Below are 21,999 nucleotides of genomic sequence, written 5' to 3'. Positions count from 1 at the left end.
GAGAGGGTGGAGAGGAGGATCTGATGGTTCACAGTATCGAAGGCAGCCGATAGGTCTAGAAGGATGAGAGCAGAGGAGAGAGAGTTAGCTTTAGCAGTGCGGAGCGCCTCCGTGAGATCCTGAGATATGTGACATCCTATTTTCCCTCTTCATGTTGTACAAATACTGACAATATATACATCGCATTTCTGTGTTTTCTTAGCATATTCATGATAATAATCTGTATTGATTTCAGATATGCTAGGTCAATATCTGGATCTTGATCTGCTTTTCGATATGCTGAAAATAAGGACGATTTTTGAGATTTCAGCACATGCGCAATAATTTGTCAAATATGAAATCCTTATTCTTCTTTCATGCACAAATCATTTTGGGATTCCCTCCAGATATCATACTGTACATGGGATGGCCTGATGTTGACTCATTAGATATCCCGAGATAGGCCTATGTGAACATCTTATTTTCTCTATATGATGGCAAGTAATGACTATTGGTCTACACAGTATATTTTCTCAGAACATACAATGCATATGCTCTTGACTAATGCTTTTTGATATGCTAAATAACGGCAATTTCTGATGCTTATATGAGATTTTAGTACATTGTCAATAACTGGACAAGGCTAGGCACAATACTGCCCCCTTTGGAGGAATTGCGTGCCCATAGTAAACAGAAAACAAATCTGTCCAAAATTGCTAATATATGCATATAATAATAATTATTGAATAGAAAACACTCTAAAGCTTCTAAAACCGTTCGAATTATGTCTGTATGTAAAGCAGAACTCACAGGGCAGCCATTCTCCCAAACTCTCTCTCATCAGGAAAGTTACCCCTACTTTGACGTCATCGCCCCCACCCTTCCCAACCAGCTACGGATCTGGGAACAGTTTCTGTGTGTTCAGCGTGCTGTGTTCTTTCAATGGGGCGAGTAATGGAGAAAATCCCACGAGCTTTGACCGGTTGGCGGGCAAAATACTGAAGTGTCACGAGAATGTAGCTGCGCAATTGTAGACAGGGCACTCATTGTTCCAGTTCATCTGAGAAGAGTTGTGTTCTTTTGCTTGAATCGCCAATTGTTTTGTACGTTAATAACATCCTAATGCTTGATTCTGCACTTAGTTTGACCAGTTTTGTCGACATATAATATGTAATTTTGAAGTTTTGATGCGCAACTGTGCGGGACCAGAAGTCATTTTGGGTGCATTTCAGCTGAAGCTGTTAGCATATGCTACTATAAAGGCACACGAACTGAAACCAAACGTTATATTAGATAAGTATGACTCCTTCCACTACATTCTGATCGAAGACCATCAAAGGTAAGGGAATATTTATGTTGTAATTTTGTATTTCTGTACTCCAACATAGCAGAGAAATATTGCTTATGTCTGAGCGCCGCCTCAGATTATTGCATAGTGAACGAATTCTGTAACGTTAAAAATAAACGTAACACAGCGGTTGCATTAAGAAGCAGTGTATCTTTCTAACTATATGTGGAACATGTATATTTAGTCAAAGTTTATGATGCGTATTGCTGTTATCTGGCGGAGCTGTCTATAATTTCTCCGTACATTTCTGTAGCATTTTTTGAACATGGCTCAATGTAAACGGAGATTTATGGATATAAATTGCATATTATTGAAAAAAACATAAATGCACTGTGTAACATGTCCTATTACTGTCATCTGATGAAGATTTTCAAAAGGTTAGTGAATTATTTTTCTTTTAATCCTGCGTTTGTGATTGTGTCTTTTGCTTGACAAGATGGCTGCATATCGTCTGTGTGTCTGTGGTGGTTTGACATAAATATGTGCTATGTTTTCGCCGTAAAACATTTTAGAAATCTGACTCGCTGGGTAGATGAACAAGGTGTTTATCTTTCATTTGTGCTATTGGACTTGTTTATGTGTGGAGGTTAAATATTTCTACGAATATTTTTGCATTCTGTGCGCCACGGTTTGAGTTGAATGGGGGGCCAAACTGACAACTGGAGAAACAAAGAAGTGAGAAGCTGTGTAGAAAATAATGTTACTTCAAAGAAGTCAACGCTAAAGTGAGTAGCTAATTTGAGATCTTTTATTTATTTTAGTAACGTTACCTAGAATCAAGAACGTTAGCTAATTTGGCCAGCAGCCAGTAGGGCTAGCCAGCAAGCTAGGCTTTATAGGGGGTGAAAGCTAACTGGTAACCTAGCTAGCTGAGGAATACAAATGTTCCTCCCCTTCAGTTTGTTTTACCCTCTATCAAGCCTCAAGCTGACAGCTAATGTTTTGAAACTTTTGGGCGTATTTTGTATTACTATAAGTTAGTTAGCTAGCTAACTTAGCTAGCTTTTTCCAGTTAGTTTTCTCATCATGAATGAAGCAGGTAGAGTAGCTCCATTTCCTTGTGTATGGTTATGTGAAATGACAATATGTTCTTGCAATATTGACACAATTTTGATTCATGCATTTACAGTTTGGAGTGGACCAGACACCAACACTACCACCACGTTGGGTATGGACTGCGAGGGACCGGTGCCGCTGCCGACCCAATCTGCAACCATCGCATCCATCGTCCATGATATACAGGGTTGACAGGGGGATAGAGGGTGTGTAACATCTATTTTCTGTAAAAACCTTTTTTTGCAAAGATTGTCTTACATTTGCATCTTTACAGAAAACAGGTGTGATTGGAGCTCTGGAATTGCTATGCTGCATTTTTTAAACAGAAATAACAGAGAAATGCTTTGGATTAAATATGACAACGTTTGCTTTTCAATGCTTTGTATCCCACTACTGAATATGGTGCAAATGTATGCTCAGATACACTATATATACAAAAGTATGTGGACACCCTTCCAAATTAGTGGATTCGGCTATTTCAGCCACACCCGTTGCTGACAGGTGCATAAAATTGAGCACACAGCCATGCAAACTCCATAGACAACCATTGGCAGGAGATTGGTCTTATTGAAGAGGTCAGTGATTTTCAATGTGGCACCGTCATAGGATGGCACATTTCCGTTCAAGTCAGTTCGTCAAATATCTGCCCTGCTAGATCTTCCCCGGTCAACTGTAAGTGTCGTTATTGTGAAGTGGAAAGGTCTAGGAGCAACAGCTGTGAAGTGGTAGGCCACACAAGCTCACAAAACGGGACCGCCAAGTGCTGAAATCGTCTGTCCTTGGTTGCAACACTCACTACCGAGTTCCAAACTGCCTCTGGAAGCAACGTCAGCACAATAACAGTTCGTCGGGAGCTTCATGAAATAGGTTTCTATGGCCGAGCAGCACACAAGCCTAAGATCAGTATGCGCAATGCCAAGCGTCGGCTTGCTTAGTGATGTTTGAGACTCTTTGGCCTTTCAGAACATGTGTATATATACTGAGATCATGTGACAGATCATGTGACACTTAGATTGCACACAGGTGGACTTCATTTAATGAATTATGTGACTTCTGAAGGTAATTGGTTGCACCAGATCTTATTTAGGGGATTCATAGCAAAGGGGGTGAATACATATAAATGCACCACTTTTCCGTTCTATATTTTTTTGAATTATTTTAAACAAGTTATCTTTTCCTTTCACTTCACCAATTTGTACTATTTTGTGTATGTCCATTACATGAAATTGAAATAAAAATCAATTTAAATTATAGGTTGTAATGCAACAATATAGGGAAAACGCCAAAGGGGGTGAATACTTTTGGAATGCACTGTACATTAGCTATGATTTGATTTCTATGCTCTATTTGAATAGACACTGTATAGTACAAATCCACTGTAAGAATATTTCTCATTATCTTATGGACCATGTAGAAAATACCTTATCCTTTCGAATAGCATTACATCATAAAATAGCAAACAATCATACAGGGTTGAAATATAATGTGAAATATATATTTTTTAAAGATACTTTTATCCTTACAATGAGTTTTAACCCTCAGCCCGCCACCACCACCACCATCACCACCCCCACACTATATTAGCATTGTTTTACCTCGATTGTCTAGACTGTATCCCTCTCTTGTTGGTATTCCACGGTGTGTCGCAATCTCTCTCTCTGTGTCCTGTATGCCACTGTCTCTCAGTGCTATGGCTAACAGAGTGGTAACTGACAGGTCTGAGGTCTGTAGTGCTATACTGGGATCAGTGAATTAGGTGGGGCTTTTATATCTCATTATTCCAGACTAGACCAATGGGAATAAGTATAGCACTGGGCATGGAAGTGCTGTCGTTTACTCTAACTTGGCTCAGTATGTGTCTGTGTGTGTAAAGAGGTGAATGACAGGTGGGTCTTTGGCTAGGTGTTATATTGATATGTGAGGGTATGAATACATATGGCATAAACTGGACATCTCTGGGTATATGCATACATGACTTTATTGTAGAAAAACTATACTTTATGTAGTTGACATCATTTAATGCCATAGTTTCTACAACAAATATATAACATATAGTTTCTCTGTTACATTTGAGTTCACCTCTTAGTATTTTCTCTCAACCTGGCTAGCATCCCGGAGTCGCCTCTTCACTGTTGATGTTGAGACTGGTGTTTTGTGGGTACTATTTAATGAAGCTGCCAGTTGAGGACTTGTGAGATGTCTGTTTCTCAAACTAGACACTCTAATGTACTTGTCCTCTTGCTCAGTTGTGCACCGGAGCCTCCCACAGTTTGTGCTGTTTTGTGAAGGGAGTAGTACACAGCGTTGTACGAGATCTTCAGTTACTTGGCAATTACTCGCATGAAATAGCCTTCATTTCACAGAACAAGAATAGACTGACGAGTTTCAGAAGAAAGTTTTTTGTTTCTGGCCATTTTGAGCCTGTAATCAAACCCACAAATGCTGATGCTCCAGATACTCAACTAGTCTAAAGGCCAGTTTTATTGCTTCTTTAATCAGCTGGGCTAACATAATTGCAAAAGGGTTTTCTAATGATCAATTAGCCTTTTAAAATGATAAACTTGGATTAGCTAACACAATGTGCCATTGGAACACAGGAGTGATGGTTGCTGATAATAAGCCTCTGTACGCCTATGTAGATATTCCACCAAAAAATCTGCCATTTCCAGCTACAATAGTTATTTCCAACATTAACAATGTCTACATTGTATTTCTGATCAATTTGATGTTAATTTAATGGACAAAAAAAATGTGCTTTTTTTTTCAAAAACAAGGAAATTTCTAAGTAACCCCAAACTTTTAAACGTTAGTGTACGTCACAAACAATTGACATATGAAGGAAAACTTCCCTTATGACTTCTCGTAAACAGCAAACTACTGCTGATTCTGTATGTATAAAATACTTTAAGGGCAACTGTCATGCCCTGGCCATAGTTTACTTTGTATGTTTCTATGTTTTGATTGGTCTGGGTGTGATCTGAGTGGGCATTCTATGTTGGATGTCTTGTTTGTCTATTTCTGTGTTTGGCCTGATATGGTTCTCAATCAGGGGCAGGTGTTAGTCATTGTCTCTGATTGGGAACCATATTTAGGTAGCCTGGGTTTCACTGTGTGTTTGTGGGTGATTGTTTCTGTGTCTGTGTCTTGCACCAGATAGGGTTGTTTTCGTGCGGTTGTTATTTTGTTAGTTTAATCGTGTTTAGTTTCCGTATTAAATAAAATGAATCACAACTACGCTGCATTTTGGTCCGCTCCTCCTTCCCACAACGAAAGCCGTGACAGCAACATTTGGGGTGAAAAGTTTGGGTCTGCCAAACTGCACTTTGAATGGTGTCTCTTGAGAAGACAAAGCATGAAAACATGACATACTCCATGTTAAGATGAAGTCAGGGTGACATCATTCATCATATCATTAGTAATTATTCTAATAATTTTAGCTTCCTTTGATGTAGAGTGAGTCCAGACACAATATCTAAGTTAATCAGCGGCCAGATGAAAGAAGATGCAATCGCTGAAGTCATTGTTGACCCCAGTCTCTACCTTTAATGTTGAAGCAAATGGAGTTTAATTGGTTTACTGCATTCCTTTTAACCTCCAAAGAGGCAGCTACACACACACACACACACACAGCTCTCAATACTAACCTTTCTTTGGTAGTGTTGAATTCCTCCACTCGCCCCATATTGAGTTGAGTAGACCCGGTGATGATGGGTGAGGCCGAAATATGCAGAAAGTGCTGCGGTCACACTGCAATGGAAGGCCAGGCTCCTGCTCTTCCAACACACCTTGACTCAGGCAACTGTCTGGCTTCAAGTAATACTTTCAGATGCAACTGTTCAGAACTGGCTCAGAAGGTGGGGAATAGCATACTTGTTTTAGGGGGGACTTACAGTATTTCAATGTTGTTTTACTGTATATTGCTCAAATCCTCCTCGGGTAAGTTGGTCAGTTACTTAATAGCAGATTTATCCATTTTTGGAGACTTGTGATAAAGGAGCCAATGTGCGATTCGATGAAGTTTTAACGATGTATCACTTTTTCAATTTTTTCAGGCTTAGGTTTTGTTAATAGACAGTAGAATCAGACCCAGGAGTGAAGGCTCTGTTTCTCATCCTGCCTGATCAGCGTGTATTGTATTATCCCATCTCCTAGTGCTCTATTTATAGCCTTCAAGGTCAAAGGGCAGCTTTACTGAGTATACTGCAGTAGGTCCCCATGTGAAAATAACCTATCTGCAATATGTGCTGTTTGGTAACATTTTATACTTTAGTAACACTTTGCTATAATCGGTGTAGTAACGCTGTAATTACTCTTGTAACGTTTACATTTTAGTTACTTAGCAGACGCTCTTATCCAGAGCGACTTACAATTAGTGCATTCATTATAAGATAGCTGGGTGAGACAATCCCATATCACAGTCGTAGCAAGTTCATTTTCCCTCAATAAGTACGGGATTCATTTAAGATACTCTTTGAAGAGGTAGGATTTCTAACATTTTCGGGAAGATGGGTAGGAACTTTGCTGTCCTATCTACAAGGGGAAGCTGATTCCACCATTGGGGTGCCAGGACAGAGAAAATATTTGACTGGGCTGATTGAGAGCTGACGGGATGGAATGACCAAGAGACCAGATGGGGCAGAACGGAGTGCTCAGGTTGGGGTGTAGGGTTTAACACATAACACATTGTAATAACATTATAACGTTATTGTAATAACGTAATAACAGTTTCTACATGCATCCATCCGGTCCTCAGAAATCTCCCTGCTACCATATGACCCCAGGGAGATATCTGGGGTGAGATCCCTTAAACCCACTTACATATTTGTATAATATTTTAACTCTGTAAAAGTGAGAGCTCAGTGGCTTTCAACATCGCACCGTCATAGGATGCCACATATTCAACAAGTCAGATCGTCAAACTTCTGTCCTGCTAGAGCTTCCCCGGACAACTGTTAGTGATGTTATTGTGAAGTGGAAACATCTAGGAGCAACAACAGATCAGCAGTGAAGTGGTAGGCCACATAACCTCTCAGAACGGGTCCGCCGAGTGCTGAAGAGCGTAGTGCTTAAGAGCATTAGTGAGGTCGGGCACTGATTTTGGGGCGATCAGGCCTGGCTCGCAGATGCCGTTCCAATTCATCCCAAAGGTGTTCGATGGAGTTGAGGTCAGGGCTCTGTGCAGTCCAGTCAAGTTCTTCCACACCGATCTAGACAAACCATTACTGTATGGATCTCGCTTTGTACACAGGGGCATTGGCATTCTTAAACAGGAAAGAGCCTTCCCCAAACTGTTCCCACAAAGTTGGAAGCACAGAATTGTCTAGAATACCATGTAGCGTTAAGATTTCACTTCACTGGAACTAAGGAGCCTAGCCCAACCATGGAAAAAGCCCCAGACCATTATTCCTCCTCCACCAAACTTTACAGTTGGCACTATGCATTCGGGCAGGTAGAGTTCTTCTAGCATCCACCAAACCCAATTTTCCACTGCTCCAGAGTCCAATGGCGGCGAGATTTACAGGTGCACCATGAAGACCAAGGAGCTGTCCAAACAGTTCAGAGACAAAGTTGTGGAGAAGTACAGATCAGGGTTGGGTTATAAAAAAATATCAGAAACTTTCATCAGCCCACGGAGCACCATTAAATCCATTATTTTAAAAAATGGAAAGAATATGGCACCACAACAAACCTGCCAAGAAAAGGCCGGCCCCCAAAACTCACAGACCAGGCAAGGAGGGCATTAATCAGAGAGGCAACAAAGAGACTAAAGATAACCCTGAAGCAGCTGCAAAGCTCCACAGCGGAGATTGGAGTATCTGTCCATAGAACCACTTTAAGCCGTACACTCCACAGAGTTGGGCTTTACAGAAGAGTGGCCAGAAAAAAGCCATTGCTTAAAGAAAAAAATAAGCAAACACGTTTGGTGTTCACCAAAAGGCATATGGGAGACTCCCCAAACACATAGAAGAAGGTACTCTGGTCAAATGAGGCTAAAATTGTGCTTTTTGGCCATCAAGGTAAACGCTATGTCTGGCACAAACCCAACTTCTCTCATCACCCCAAGGTCACCATCCCCACAGTGAAGCATGATGGTGGCAGCATCATGCTGTGGGGATGTTTTTCATCGACAGGGACTGGGAATCTATTCAGAATTGAAGTAATGATGAATGGTGCTAAATACAGGGACATTCTTGAGGGAAAGCTGTTTCAGTCTTCCAGAGATTTGAGACTGGGACGGAGATTCACCTTCCAGCAGGATAAGGACCCTAAGCATACTGCTAAAGCAACACTTGAGTGGTTTAAGGGGAAACATATAAATGTCTTGGAAAGGCGTAGTCAAAGCCCAGACCTCAATCCAATTGAGGATCTGTGGTATGATTTAAAGATTTTGGTATGACTCAAAAAAATCTATTTTAATTCCAGGTTGTAAGGGAACAAAATAGGAAAAATGCCAAGGGGGTGAATACTTTCGCAAGGCACTGTATCAACAGGAAATACATCTCCTTAGTTTATATATCAAAAATATAAAAAATGTCAATCTATTTCCAGGCTGTTTTTACAGGATAAAGCCTAGATGGCTGCATTCATCTGTCGAGCTGCTGCCCACCAACAGTGAGCTGCAGGAAGGAGTTCTGGAGGATGGGGAGGACGAGTACCCCACTATGGAGAAGTATGTGGACTCCATCAAGAATCTCTCCCAGACTGCCCCATACCCCCTCCACGGCCCACTCCGGGAGCACCGACAATGGATGACCTGCTTGGCCACCCATCCCGTCAGAAGATGCTTCCACTGTAGCCCCATTGGCGCCCTATAACAAATCCATGGCATATGCTCCTTGGATCCCCAGTGGTCTATCGGAAGTGTCACTGATGGTCGCCCATCCTTTGGACTGTGTAACCCGGGTATGTTCAGGCCGAGACCCCCTGGATTGGTTGTTTGCGCAGGCCCAGTTTTCCGGGGTTGACGTGACTAAGAAAGTCCTAGGCTTCTGTTTGTGATGGTGCTGTGGAAAAGGCCGCAGGGCTTTGCGGAACTCTTTGGTGAACAGGAAGCATAGTCTGGATTACATTACTGGATTAACCCAGCGTGGGATTGGAGGTCGAGGTAGTCAGGAATGATTTGTGAATGTTGTCTTAACTCTCCAATGTGATCTACTGTATGGACTGAGTCCCTCCAGGCATGACCAGAGTTGAAGGGTGTCCTAATATGGACACCGTAGTAGAAGACACCTTACAAAGGAGGGGGCAGCCGAATGAATTTACACTTCAGCTGCTTTATCTCTCTGGATACCCTCGCAATGATAATCTTTTTGTAAGGAACTCTTTGTAAATAGAAGCTGTAAATACTGTACATGATTGTCTGTAAATATCTTTGTGTGACCAACACAATTAAAACAAAATGGTATTCAAAAACATTGTTTTCATAGCCATTGACTCTGTCACTCACAATCAAGGCAATTATTTTCTCTTTGTCTTCAAGAACAGACATTTTTCTTTTCTTTATGGGCCAGCAAATGGTATCTATTTTCTTTGTTAAGCACTCCTGTGTGCTCTGGTTCTGATCCGTTAGGCTCCTTAAGTTTCTGTTTCTTCTAAATGTCGCAAGCGTGTGGTGAGCCAAGACAGCTGGCGCTACAGTGCATTAGCAATAACGCTACCTTGGCATAGGTCCATCCCTCTATCATAACAAGATGAAGGGAGGGAACAGGGAGGCCTGCTCTTTCCGGTGATACATTTTCACTGAAATGTAAATCAATGTTAATGTTTCCAATAACCAGAATATAGATGAATTATACAGTACATATTCTACTGAAACGTCATTAGGTCCTGTTCCGAAGAAATACCACACTCATTTTAAGACGTTAAGTAACAATGTTTTCAGTGGACATTACCATGAAATGACACTTTATGAGAAAGAGCAACAGTATTTGCGATAACCCCCCAAATGTGTGTTAGTCATGATCTTGGGTTATCTTGGACATGGCTCAATTAGCAGTGGCTCACATAATTGGAGGTGGTAGTCAGAGTACAGTATTGGTCATATAATAAATTGTGTATGAACCAAAAAGTCAAAACAGGTCATTACTTCTCAACTTGTTGAGCATAGTCCCACTGTGTTAATTAATTTGAGCAGAATTGGTCAAATATCATACAACCACAGGAGGTTGGTGGCACCTTAATTGGGGAGGACGGGCTCTTGGTAATGGTTTGAGCGAAATAAGTAGAATGCTATCAAATACATCAAACACATGGTTTCCATGTGTTTGATGCCATTCCATTCGTTCTGTTCCAGCCATTATTATAATCCGTACTCCCTTTAGCAGCCTCCACTGCATACAACTACATAATGCATAAACCAGCTTTACATTTTTTTGCAGATGTAATCATATGTAGTGTAATTACATTTACAAACATAGGTGTATCTACCTAGTTATTTATCATGAAAAAACATGTTTTAGCTTCATTTAAAACCTGACATATCACGCCACAGAATAGGAGACATTTAGTATCTCAACTGGCTTCCATTTTTTCAGTTGTGGCTGCTTTGCGTGATGTGTTGTTGTCTCTACCTTCTTGGCCTTTGTGCTGTCGTCTGTACCCAATAATGTTTATACCATGTTTTGTGCTGCTACCATGTTGTGTTGCTACCATGTTGTGGTCATGGGTTGCTGTCTTGCTATGTTGTTGTCTTAGTCGTGTTGTCTCTCTTGTCGTGATGTGCATTTTGTCATATATTTATATATCATTTATTTATTTATTTTTAATCCCAGCCCCCATCCCCACGGGAGGCCTTTTGCCTTTTGGCAGGCCGTCATTGTAAATAAGAATTTGTTCTTAACTGACTTGCCTAGTTAAATAAAGGTTAAATAAACAAATTAAAAATAAAAGACATGGGGACATAAGCCCAAAAACGAATCTCTGACAAGACACAACACACATGACTGAAAACACCAGACACATCCTGGGTGTTAGGCCCAGTCATTATTCATCACCATGATAATCATTAACTTCTGGTAAAACAGGTGTCGGTCTATAGACATGTTCTAGTGTTGACTAGCATGATTAGTATGACATGGTAGATTTAGGTTGGGGGTTCACAGAATAGAGATGACTGGCTATCGTGTCATCATGATGTTCCTGCAGCTGTTGCTGTTGCTAATTGCCCCGGACAGCATATCTGACCTGGGCATGCTGGTGGAGAAGGAGAAGAACTATCAACATTCTTCGCAGTTTATACACTTTTGTTTTCACTTTTCCTATTAGCTTTTGTTATTTCTATCCAAGAAAGTTTGGGGTGAAGTTTGTCTTAATACGAGACCCTCTTCCGAAGCACCATCTCTCGTTTGACCCCCAGATCTGTGGTCATAAAGAGCAGTTTTCAGAAGGAGAAGGTAACTTTGGATCTGTCCAACTAATGAATCCGAGACAGCTTAATCTACATGATTTAAAATAATAAGTTTGCAGACAGGCCACTTAAACATGAATCACCGTGACTTGCAATGCTGACTCACCCTGGCATTCACTTTCCCACACAGTTCTCACAGTTAGGAAGTTAGGAGTTAAGATTCTCGCGGCCATCTTTTTATCTGACTCCTAGCTTCCCTCCGCCCCTTCCACCCTCCACTCTGTAGTCCAACATTCCTTCATTTCTACCCTAGTGAGCTGGGAAATTCCAGTGAGAGCTGTTTCTTGAACGTTTGCCGGGAAAGAACATGGGATTTGGGAAAACCCTCTGCTGGCAGTTTATAAAAAGGACAATGGATCCCAATAGTTCTTCACTTTTCACTTTCACTACAAGTGGATCTTACTGCCTCTTGACTCCTCACCTCACCGCATCTCTCGCTACTTATATTCACAATGGCCTTCACACCAAAAGCCTGCAGTCTTTTCCTGGTGGTTTTGCTGGGAGTTTGTATACAGCTCAACGGAGGTAAGATTTCAAAGTCATTTCTCGCAATGTAAGCTACAATATATGGAATGTACAGTACAGTGTGCATGCCTTTACTAGTTACCTGACTGACTAGGGATTTTGCAGTGACTAGGCTACTATACATATAGTGGCTGTCGTATAGCATAAAATGAGTGTAGAATACTATAGAAATTGCAGTTATGTACAGTTTCTTCTTAGAACAAGCATTGTGCAAAAAATGCATTCATGTGAATTCTTATCCAAAATCCAATTTCAAGACATATTTGTCATAAAACAACGTTTCCATTAAAATGTTTGACCATGTTAATTGATGTTTATAACTCTCATTACAGCTCAACACGTTCCAGGTGCCAGATGCAAATGCCCAGGAACCATTATGCACACTCAGGAAATCATTGATGACTTTGAAATCATTGAAAAGACCCATTACTGCGACACTACTGAAATCATGTAAGTAACTGCATTCATTTAAGCAGAAAGTGGTTTCTCTCTCTTTTTTTTGTTTGTTTCTTTCTGACATTTACTTCTGACATGACAATCACCTCAACCAGCCTTATATCAGTTGTGTGACACAAGCATTAATTGTGTGTATGTGCGGTTTGTTGTTTTCAGTGTTACACTGGCGGAAGATGGAGCCAGAAGGTGCCTGAACCCCGTTGGAAGAAAAGCCATGTTTTTCGTCAACTGCTGGAACAGGTAAGATAGATCACATCATCAGACTCCTCACCACCATACTAAATCCTTGGCAGAACTATACTGCAGTTATAACAATGTAATAACTTATAGATCAACATTTATCACAATCTAATGACATATAGATCTAATGGTAAAAAAAAAGCTAAGTTACTGTAATTATAAACTTTACTGTAATTATAGTTTTATCACACCATTAAGTAGCAGACATGAGGCTAAAGCATGTAAAAGCAAAAGACCTTAGCACATACTTTAGAAACATCCTACAGCACTTGACTTAATATAATCCATGTAACATTAGTCCTTTCTGAGAATAACACTCTTCTCCCTCCTTCCAAATAGAATAAACAAGGACGACAAGCAAAAGAAGAGGTGTCTTAAGAGAAAAGCAGAGTGAACGTAACGGAGGAGGGGAAGAGGGGCATGAAAAACCCAACGGCTGGATTTTCCCAGAAGTCATGTGACCAAACACACACAAGAAGAATGTTGAGGGCTGACACTGCACTTTAGAGAAAGAGAGAGAGCGGGAGAGAGAGGGGGATTTTCTATTTCCTTTGTGATTTTGTGGTACAACACCGTATACAAGAATACAACACTAATTGTGAGACATTTAAAGATATCATAAGTTAAAACTCTTTATTTATTTTTATATTTGCTATTTAAATATGTGTATATTAATGAACAGATAAATATGATTTTGATACAACTGAAATAAAAATGTTTTTGATACAACTTAAAGATTCAACGTTCTCTTAATCATAACACTCCATTTGTTATGAACGCTTATGAACGCTTATACCAAGTCCTATGCAATATGGGGTAACACAAGCATTATTACCGTCACAATTAATGCATAGGGCCCAATACTCATGGTCTATAGAGAGAGCCATGGGAACAGCTCTTTTAACATTTGGTTACAGAGTATGATACACTCTGGAGAGAGAGAGAGGGTCCCATGTATGGCAACACTGCAATAAGACCCGTGATCATGACTTAAACACAGCTGGTCTCAACAGCTGCAGGGGTTGGCTGAGAAACGAAGGCTGGACTTCCAGGTCAGAAGATAAATGTACTGATGCCATAGCGACCTGGCGTGAACCTCGACACACATGGCGTTTCTAAACTACTGGAATACATTAACTGATCACTCTAGGGTTAGACATATTACAGTCACTTGTAATAATCCTACATAATCTGGATTTATTGACGCAAAAGAAATGTGAAATAAACGTCAAAATAAATGTTCATGATCATAAAATGTCGATTTCCAGCTATTACAATACTGTCAATGTGCACCATCTACTGGAGGACCTTAGTACCTAAACCCAGATAATCATTGACTTCTGTAATTACAGCGTTACTACACAAACATAAAGCAACTTAATATAAAGGTATAAAATCAACTCAATATAAATGTATAAGATTAACTGAATGTAAAGGTATAAGATCAACTGAATGTAAAGGTATAAGATCAACTGAATGTAAAGGTATAAGATCAACTTAATATAAATGTATAAGATCAACTGAATGTAAAGGTATAAAATCAACTTAATATAAAGGTATAAGATCAACTGAATGTAAAGGTATAAGATCAACTGAATGTAAAGGTCAACTGAATGTAAAGGTATATCTGAATGTAAAAGATCAACTTAATATAAACTTAATATAAGATCTGAATGATCAACTGAAGGTATAGGATCAACTTAATATAAACGTATAAGATCAACTGAATGTAAAGGTATAAGATCAACTGAATGTAAAGGTATAGGATCAACTTAATATAAACGTATAAGATCAACTGAATGTAAAGGTATAAGATCAACTGAATGTAAAGGTATAAGATCAACTTAATATAAACGTATAAGATCAACTGAATGTAAAGGTATAAGATCAACTGAATGTAAAGGTATAAGATCAACTGAATATAAACGTATAAGATCAACTGAATGTAAAGGTATAAGATCAACTGAATGTAAAGGTATAAGATCAACTTAATATAAAGGTATAAGATCAACTTAATATAAATGTATAAGATCAACTGAATGTAAAGGTATAAGATCAACTTAATATAAACGTATAAGATCAACTGAATGTAAAGGTATAAGATCAACTTAATATAAACGTATAAGATCAACTGAATATAAACGTATAAGATCAACTTAATAAACTTAATGTAAAGTGTTACCTAATAGTCAATGATAATACTAGAAAATTATTTAGATGCCAATATTTACCTTCTAAATAAATCAAGATAATGTAGCTTTATCAATAAATCAAGATAATGTAGCTTTATCAATTAATCAAGATAATGGAGCTTTTTAAATAAATTAAGATAACGTAGCTTTCTAAATGTGTCATTGAAAACAACAAAAGGCTCTAGGAGGTCTTGAATATAGAAATGTTTCTGAAACACTTACTGCTATACTGATTTGCTGCAGCGGCCTAGTTTCTTCCCTTTTAGAACCACCATGGATGCGTCCTAAATGGCTCCCTATTCACTATATGGTGCACTTCTTTTGACCAGGACTCTCGTCAAAGGTAGTGCATTATAAAAAGGAATAGGGTGCCATTTGGGACGTGCAATGTTTCTCCAGCGTGATGAGCTCCAAGGCAGCACGTCCTGCGTTTTGACCATTTCTTTGCTGTGGAGATAAACTTTGCTGGAGGATATCAGAACTGGCCTTCACACTCGGGGGAAATCAAAGGGCTGGTGGTGGTCAGCGAGAGCCAAGGAGTGTGGGAAAGAATAGATCCGCCATAAACCTTCTTATTCCCAGACCAGAGTCCTGAGGCTGTGAGCGTGCACGCGGACTTACACACACACACACACACACACACACACACACACACACACACACACACACACACACACACACACACACACACACACACACACACACACACACACACACACACACACACACACACACACACACACACACACACACACACACACACACACACACACACACACACACACACACACACACACACACACACACACACACTCTATAATAAAACCTGCCGCATGAGATCATAAACCAAAAACAAAGCCTAGAAACATAGCAGATGAAGGGGTGCTTAGTCATATCTGCCTGTGGCATACCCTGCAGTATATACAGTATCTCCTGGAATTAAATCATCTGTTAAGACAGATATGGACAATATCTCAGTAAGGTTGTTGGGAGAAGACGAGGCTAATGTTACATTGCTGGATCCCAAATGGTACCCTATTTCCTATTTAGTGAGCTAGTTTTGACCAGGGCCCATTGGGCTCCGGTCAAAGGTAAGCACTATGTAGTGAATAGGATGCCATTTGGGATCCAACCTTTATGAACTGCTGTCAGCATACTATTTGGAACACAAGATGGAAATGGATGTTTACTAAAATGATCATTGATAGATCATTGATCATATCCACCTGAGGTTCAGTAGATGAAGGTTCAATATGGTTAGGTAAGTGGAAAACACTCTCCTTGATGTTCGAAAGACATCAAATCTGGTTGCATGCTGTTTCATTTGTTGCCTGATGCTCCTCACTCTGGCTGTCAGAACAGCAGAACCTCAGAGTAAGAGAACCTTTCCTTAAGAAACTAGATCAACAAATACATCATCAATTTAACATCTGCATGTTATCAACTAAGCAGTAGGATTTTCAATGGGTGGCGTTTCATGGTTCAGAAAAATTGCTGCTAATAATTTGTCTGGCACTTTTGCAGAAGCCTCCCACCGACGAGTGTGTTTCATTTTTTAACATTCTGCAGCAAAGGCACAAATCCTGAGAGAAATATTGTATTTCCATGATATGTGTTGTTCCCGCCTGCTTTAAAGCGTATATATAGCTTTTAAAAAAGGACTGGGCTGTCTCCCACAGTCTAATACTCTCTCGTATAGGAGAACAGCGGCGGCTGTTAGAATAAAAGATGAGTGAGAGCTGCCACTGCCCGGCTTCTGTTGGAATCCAACAAACCCATACTGTTCGTCAGATGTAAAAAATGTAAAAAAAAAAAAAAGTAATAATAAAAAAATTAAAATAAATGGCAACCCAATATTTTATTTATACATGTGGAGCATGCTCAATCGCTTGTTGATGTAGCTGTCAGACAAAGGGAAGAGGGTAAATTGCTCCTAACACGTTATCCCCATGCAATATTCATACGGCTACTGCTATAACATGGCTTTCATGCTCTCTCTTTGTTGCTCTACAGGCCGTGAAGAGAGTGGGCATCAATTATATGAAAAGAGTCAAGAGAGAACGCTGTGAAGAACAGAACGACACACAAACAAATAAACAACTGTGCCAAACGACTCTAGAGAAGCCCTGCTTTGACTATGTTGGCTATGGGTTCTCTTCAAAGAGTGCGTATGTGTGTCTGTCTGTGTCTGTCTGTGTCTGTCTGTCTGTGTGTGCGTGTGTGTGTGTGTGTGTGTGTGTGTGTGTGTGTGTGTGTGTGTGTGTGTGTGTGTGTGTGTGTGTGTGTGTGTGTGTGTGTGTGTGTGTGTGTGTGTGTGTGTGTGTGTGTCCGTATCTGTGTCTGTGTGTTTTATGCATCTCCGTGTTTTATGTGTCGCTATGGGTATATGACTGAGGCTTTGGGGTTAGGAGGAAAGCCTCTCATGTCCCGTCTTGTCAATCACCCAGCCTCAACCCATAAATAAAGAATGACACACGCACCCAGCTACTCTCTCTCATTGTCTAGTGGGCCTGCCTGCCTGCCCAAGGCCCACCGCTCCCCAGATGCAGAGATGCAGACTACATGTCATTTTCAGTGCAGAGAGAGGTTACTATACAGGCAGGGAGAGAGAACACATCACAGAGTGACTTGCATAGACAGAACAGGAGACCCACCAGGAGGTAACGTGGAAGGCAGCACACACCACAGGGAAACTCCATCTTAAATAAATCAAGCTGTTGCCCCATCAATCCCAACACTGAACTCTATGTGAAATGTAGATGAATCGAGGTGAATGACGTGAACATGGCATGATATGAAATGTCCCCTGATATTTCGCCTTTGTTAGGCTTGAATAGTTGATTTGAGGAAAATACGTCAAAACATGACTTTACTCTCGCTGGTTTGGACAGAAATGTATTTGAATGATCGTTTTATTCATCGTGGTGATGGATCGTGGCAATGGATCTTTGATTCAGATATTACACAAATGGGATTTCCTTCCACCTGATGTAGCTAACATTGACATCCAGAGTGAATGGTAGGGTTGTCATTTGCAGGAGAGAGTGAGAGACAAGCACACGGAAAACAGAAATACAAAGCCTGTCTAGGGGATGGTTTCTGGACACTGGTTCAGGTCTTTGACTACTGAACGTATATGTCTGTCAAGTGTTGAGATGCAGTGTCAGGAGCTGATAGACACACAAACATGGACACACACACACTGACACACACATGCACACAGGATAAGGCTGGTTGCAAATCTGCATATGCTGCTCACTGACAAGATTACAGGAGGCTGAGAATGGAGTGTGATCTCACCACACGACACTGTAGTATATTCACACTTTGCTTGTATGCTAATCCTTTTCATATGGCCATAGAGCTGGGATTGCACTGTGCCATTCAATTATCACAAAGTCACTGGAACCTTCGGCTGAGAGACACATCGCAAGGAATGAGCCAAACATCATATTGAAATGTATTCAGCCCCATAGCCCCAACGGTATTTGCAGTAGGTACATCCACATTTCCATGTGGCGCAGTAGTTAGAATCAATCAGGAAGTTTAATTCCCACGTCGCAACAAGGGAACAAGCAATCAGCTAGTGGGTCGAACCTAAACCAATACATTAAACCGAACACAGACGTTGCTTAGTTGTTTTGCTTGTTTCTTGGAAATAAAGTAGATGGTTGTAGTTACAAATCTAAACCTACAGGGGGCAGCATATACACTCTGCTCTACTAGTCCTCCTTATCAGCATTCTGGAACAATCTCCTGTACCCACTGACTCATGTTGTGCCCACTGTTATGGAGGATACAGGGCTTACAGCAGTATTGAATTCATTAACCTTTTCTCCACTCTGGTCCAAAATGGGAGCAGGACCGCAATTGTTGGAAATAACCCCCTCGGCACTTTAAACAGTTTATTGAAAGGGTCACGGATGGAAGAAGAGGCGCTGAAGAGGGGGCTCGCCCCTATTTGTTACTTATCTGAAAAGTGTCATCTTGCATCAGGTGGTTAGTTATTTAGCAACTCACCGTGCGATAATAGGCGCGACTACGTTGCCCATTACCGTCCCCTTTACCCGCGCTTGACGTGCTACTTTTGGACAAGAGACAAATTTGAACAAAAACTTGGTAATTGTCTCACTGGAGACCGTCTGATGGGGTGCTGGAGTTGAGAGGGTGTGTTCAGCTAGCGTCTGTGTCAGGTTAGTCAGTGTAGCGTGGCATCATAAGGAGTAAGAGGCTCGGAGTCTTTTGTGTCTCCTAGAAGCAAACTTCTTCAACACTTGGTTCATCTCAATTGGTTTGCGCGATTGCTGTTGGCCGGATCACTTTGAGCATGACTTCTAAACAACAGGATGTTGCTCATTCCTGATGTGGCATAAAGTCGTTGAAGAACATTCTATTTGTATAAGATCATTAGATTGTATGTCATATTCTGTCATCACTGACAGTTTCATACTGTATGTTAAAAATCTCAGAGTATCATATTCAAGGTGGTTCCCCACTCGTTGCCTACTAAGGGAAAGACAGATGGAGCTAGAGATCACTTCATCCAAAAATGGAATATTCATAGAAAATCAAATATTATGTGAATTGTAAATTAAAGGTTTCCAAAAGTTAAAGCAGGGAGGCTTTAACTTTTTTGGTTACCAATAACGAGCACCGATAACGCTGTGAAAGTTCAGATATTGACGTCTGATTTTGGCAGAACAGCAAGGCAGGAGACTATAATTTATACAATATCTGATTAACACATTCAAGATAACGCTGAAATCTTCCAGTTCAACATGCCAAATGTGATGTGCAACAGCACAAGGCAGACCACTTAGATTGCCTGAGGGACATCCAAACACTTGTAGAGCTTGGAGCTTTGATGAGCAAGGAAGAGCACAGTGGCACAACTATTACATTGCAAGAGCCAAAAAAGCCAACTATGTTCAGTTTCAATGGTGAACTGTGGTAACCGAATCAATATGACCCCAGGCATTTCAACCAGTGGTGGTTGGAGCCATTTAAGATGAGGGAGGATGATAGTTTTTTCATGAACAAGGCCTTATTTCTATTACAGCATATTGGATGACTGTCACTTATATTCCATTCATCCAGCTCAATGTAACATCAATAGGTTTAGGGTACTACATGATGCTAACATTTTCCCTGTATCCATCATGAGGTTGCTACAACCTAGCCTAAGAATAAAAATGTACAACGTAGGTGCACAGATCGAGAGAATTTTGAGTAATCAAGGTGGCAGACAGTGACACATTCAATACTGCATTGCACACTTTTGCCTGCATCTCGCTGATCTAGAGTGTAATCATTAGTCCAACAGTCGCAGTAGTTTCTATTGGACAAAATCAGGTATGTTTATCCCTGTTTCATTCTGTTTTCTTCAGTTTAAGAAGTTATTTTCAACAGAATCGGCGCAATGAATACACCCCTGATCACTAGCCAACACAGTTCACTTTCATAGCAGTCACATACAAACAGCTCGTTGTATATATAATTCCTTCTCACATCTATCTACAGGCTCTCCTCCTCTCACCTTTTCCCTTTGCTTGTGGACTTAAGTGCACAACACACCAGCTGTCTGTGACTAGGCGAAAAAACCTTTCCAAGCTAAACCTTCATATCATGACTGCTAACCGCTACACACAGCCTCCATCATTGTCAAGTCATAGTCAATATAGATATGAGAACTAACACGTTAGTAATGTCATGCCCTGGTCTTAGTATTTTGTGTTTTCTTTATTATTTTGGTCAGGCCAGGGTGTGACATCTGTTTATTATGTGGTGTGTTTTGTCTTGTTTTTTTGTAGGTATTGGGATTGTGATATAGTAGGGTTATCTAGATTAGTCTATGGCTGTCTGGAGTGGTTCTCAATCAGAGGCAGGTGTTTATCGTTGTCTCTGATTGGGAACCATATTTAGTCAGCCATATTCTTTGAGTGTTTCGTGGGTGATTCTTCCTGTCTGTGTTACTTTGCACCAGTATAGGCTCAGTCACTTTGGATTTTCTTTTTTCCTTGTTTTGGAAGAGAAGAGAACGTGAGCCGGGTGCGCCATTCTCCTTGCGGAGATGGTGCAAAATCCATCAACACGGTCGGTCCCTGGGATTGGGCTGGCCAACACGATTCGGTTTGCTTGGAAGGAAAAGGAGTTGGAGCCTTTAGGACGGGAAACATTTGAAAGGACAATCTTGATGGGGATTCTAAAGCTGACGGTGAAGGACGTGTTTTGCTTCCAAGGCAACTCGTTGGAGGGAGCATACGACGTGGCACTACATACAGAGGAGAAACACGATGATATCCTGAAAAGGGCAAGAGCAGTGGGAGGTGAGAGGCCGATGAGCCACTACGAAATAACAAGCCTGGCGAAGAACAACTTTAGGGTTGTAACTGTCAACATTTACAACCCATACGTTAAGGACGAAGAGGTGAGGGCCTTTCTGGGGAGATACATGGATAACGTCTCCTCAGCAAGGCACCTCAAAGACTTCCTTGGGTTTTGGAATGGGAGGAGAGGCTTCCAGGCCCTCCTTAGGGAGGAGATTGTGGGATTGTGACTGGCAGAAGCCTAAGGCGTGCCACGGGTGTGGCTCGTCAGCACACCTGTGGCAGGGGTTCCCGGCTCGTCAGAGATCATACACGTCTGTGGCTGGGGGGGAGCAGGAGCGAACCTGGGGGGATGGGGAAGAAGAGGAGGGAAGGAAGCATGCCTCATGACCAGAGTACAGGCCCAGAGGGGAAGGTAGCAAGGAAGGAGGAGGAGCAAGAAGCGGCGGATGGAAGAGAGAAGGAAACGGA

General features: G+C 40.9%; 1 protein-coding gene across 1 annotated transcript; it reads left to right on the top strand.

Moving 5' to 3' along the window:
* Window positions 1–12,042: 12,042 nt before the first annotated feature.
* LOC135537355 (C-X-C motif chemokine 11-like) lies at window positions 12,043–13,739 on the top strand. The gene is made up of 4 exons (XM_064963549.1): window positions 12,043–12,314; window positions 12,647–12,764; window positions 12,927–13,010; window positions 13,350–13,739. The coding sequence occupies exons 1-4, from the start codon at window positions 12,242–12,244 to the stop codon at window positions 13,402–13,404; spliced, it is 330 nt and encodes a 109-aa protein (XP_064819621.1). The 5' UTR covers window positions 12,043–12,241; the 3' UTR covers window positions 13,405–13,739.
* The last annotated feature ends 8,260 nt before the right edge of the window (window positions 13,740–21,999 follow it).

The sequence above is a fragment of the Oncorhynchus masou genome, chromosome 5, assembly GCF_036934945.1.
Source record: "Oncorhynchus masou masou isolate Uvic2021 chromosome 5, UVic_Omas_1.1, whole genome shotgun sequence".
Lineage (NCBI taxonomy): Eukaryota > Metazoa > Chordata > Actinopteri > Salmoniformes > Salmonidae > Oncorhynchus > Oncorhynchus masou.
The sequence above is the reverse complement of the archived record's forward strand: the minus strand, read 5'-3'. Positions and strand labels throughout refer to the sequence as shown.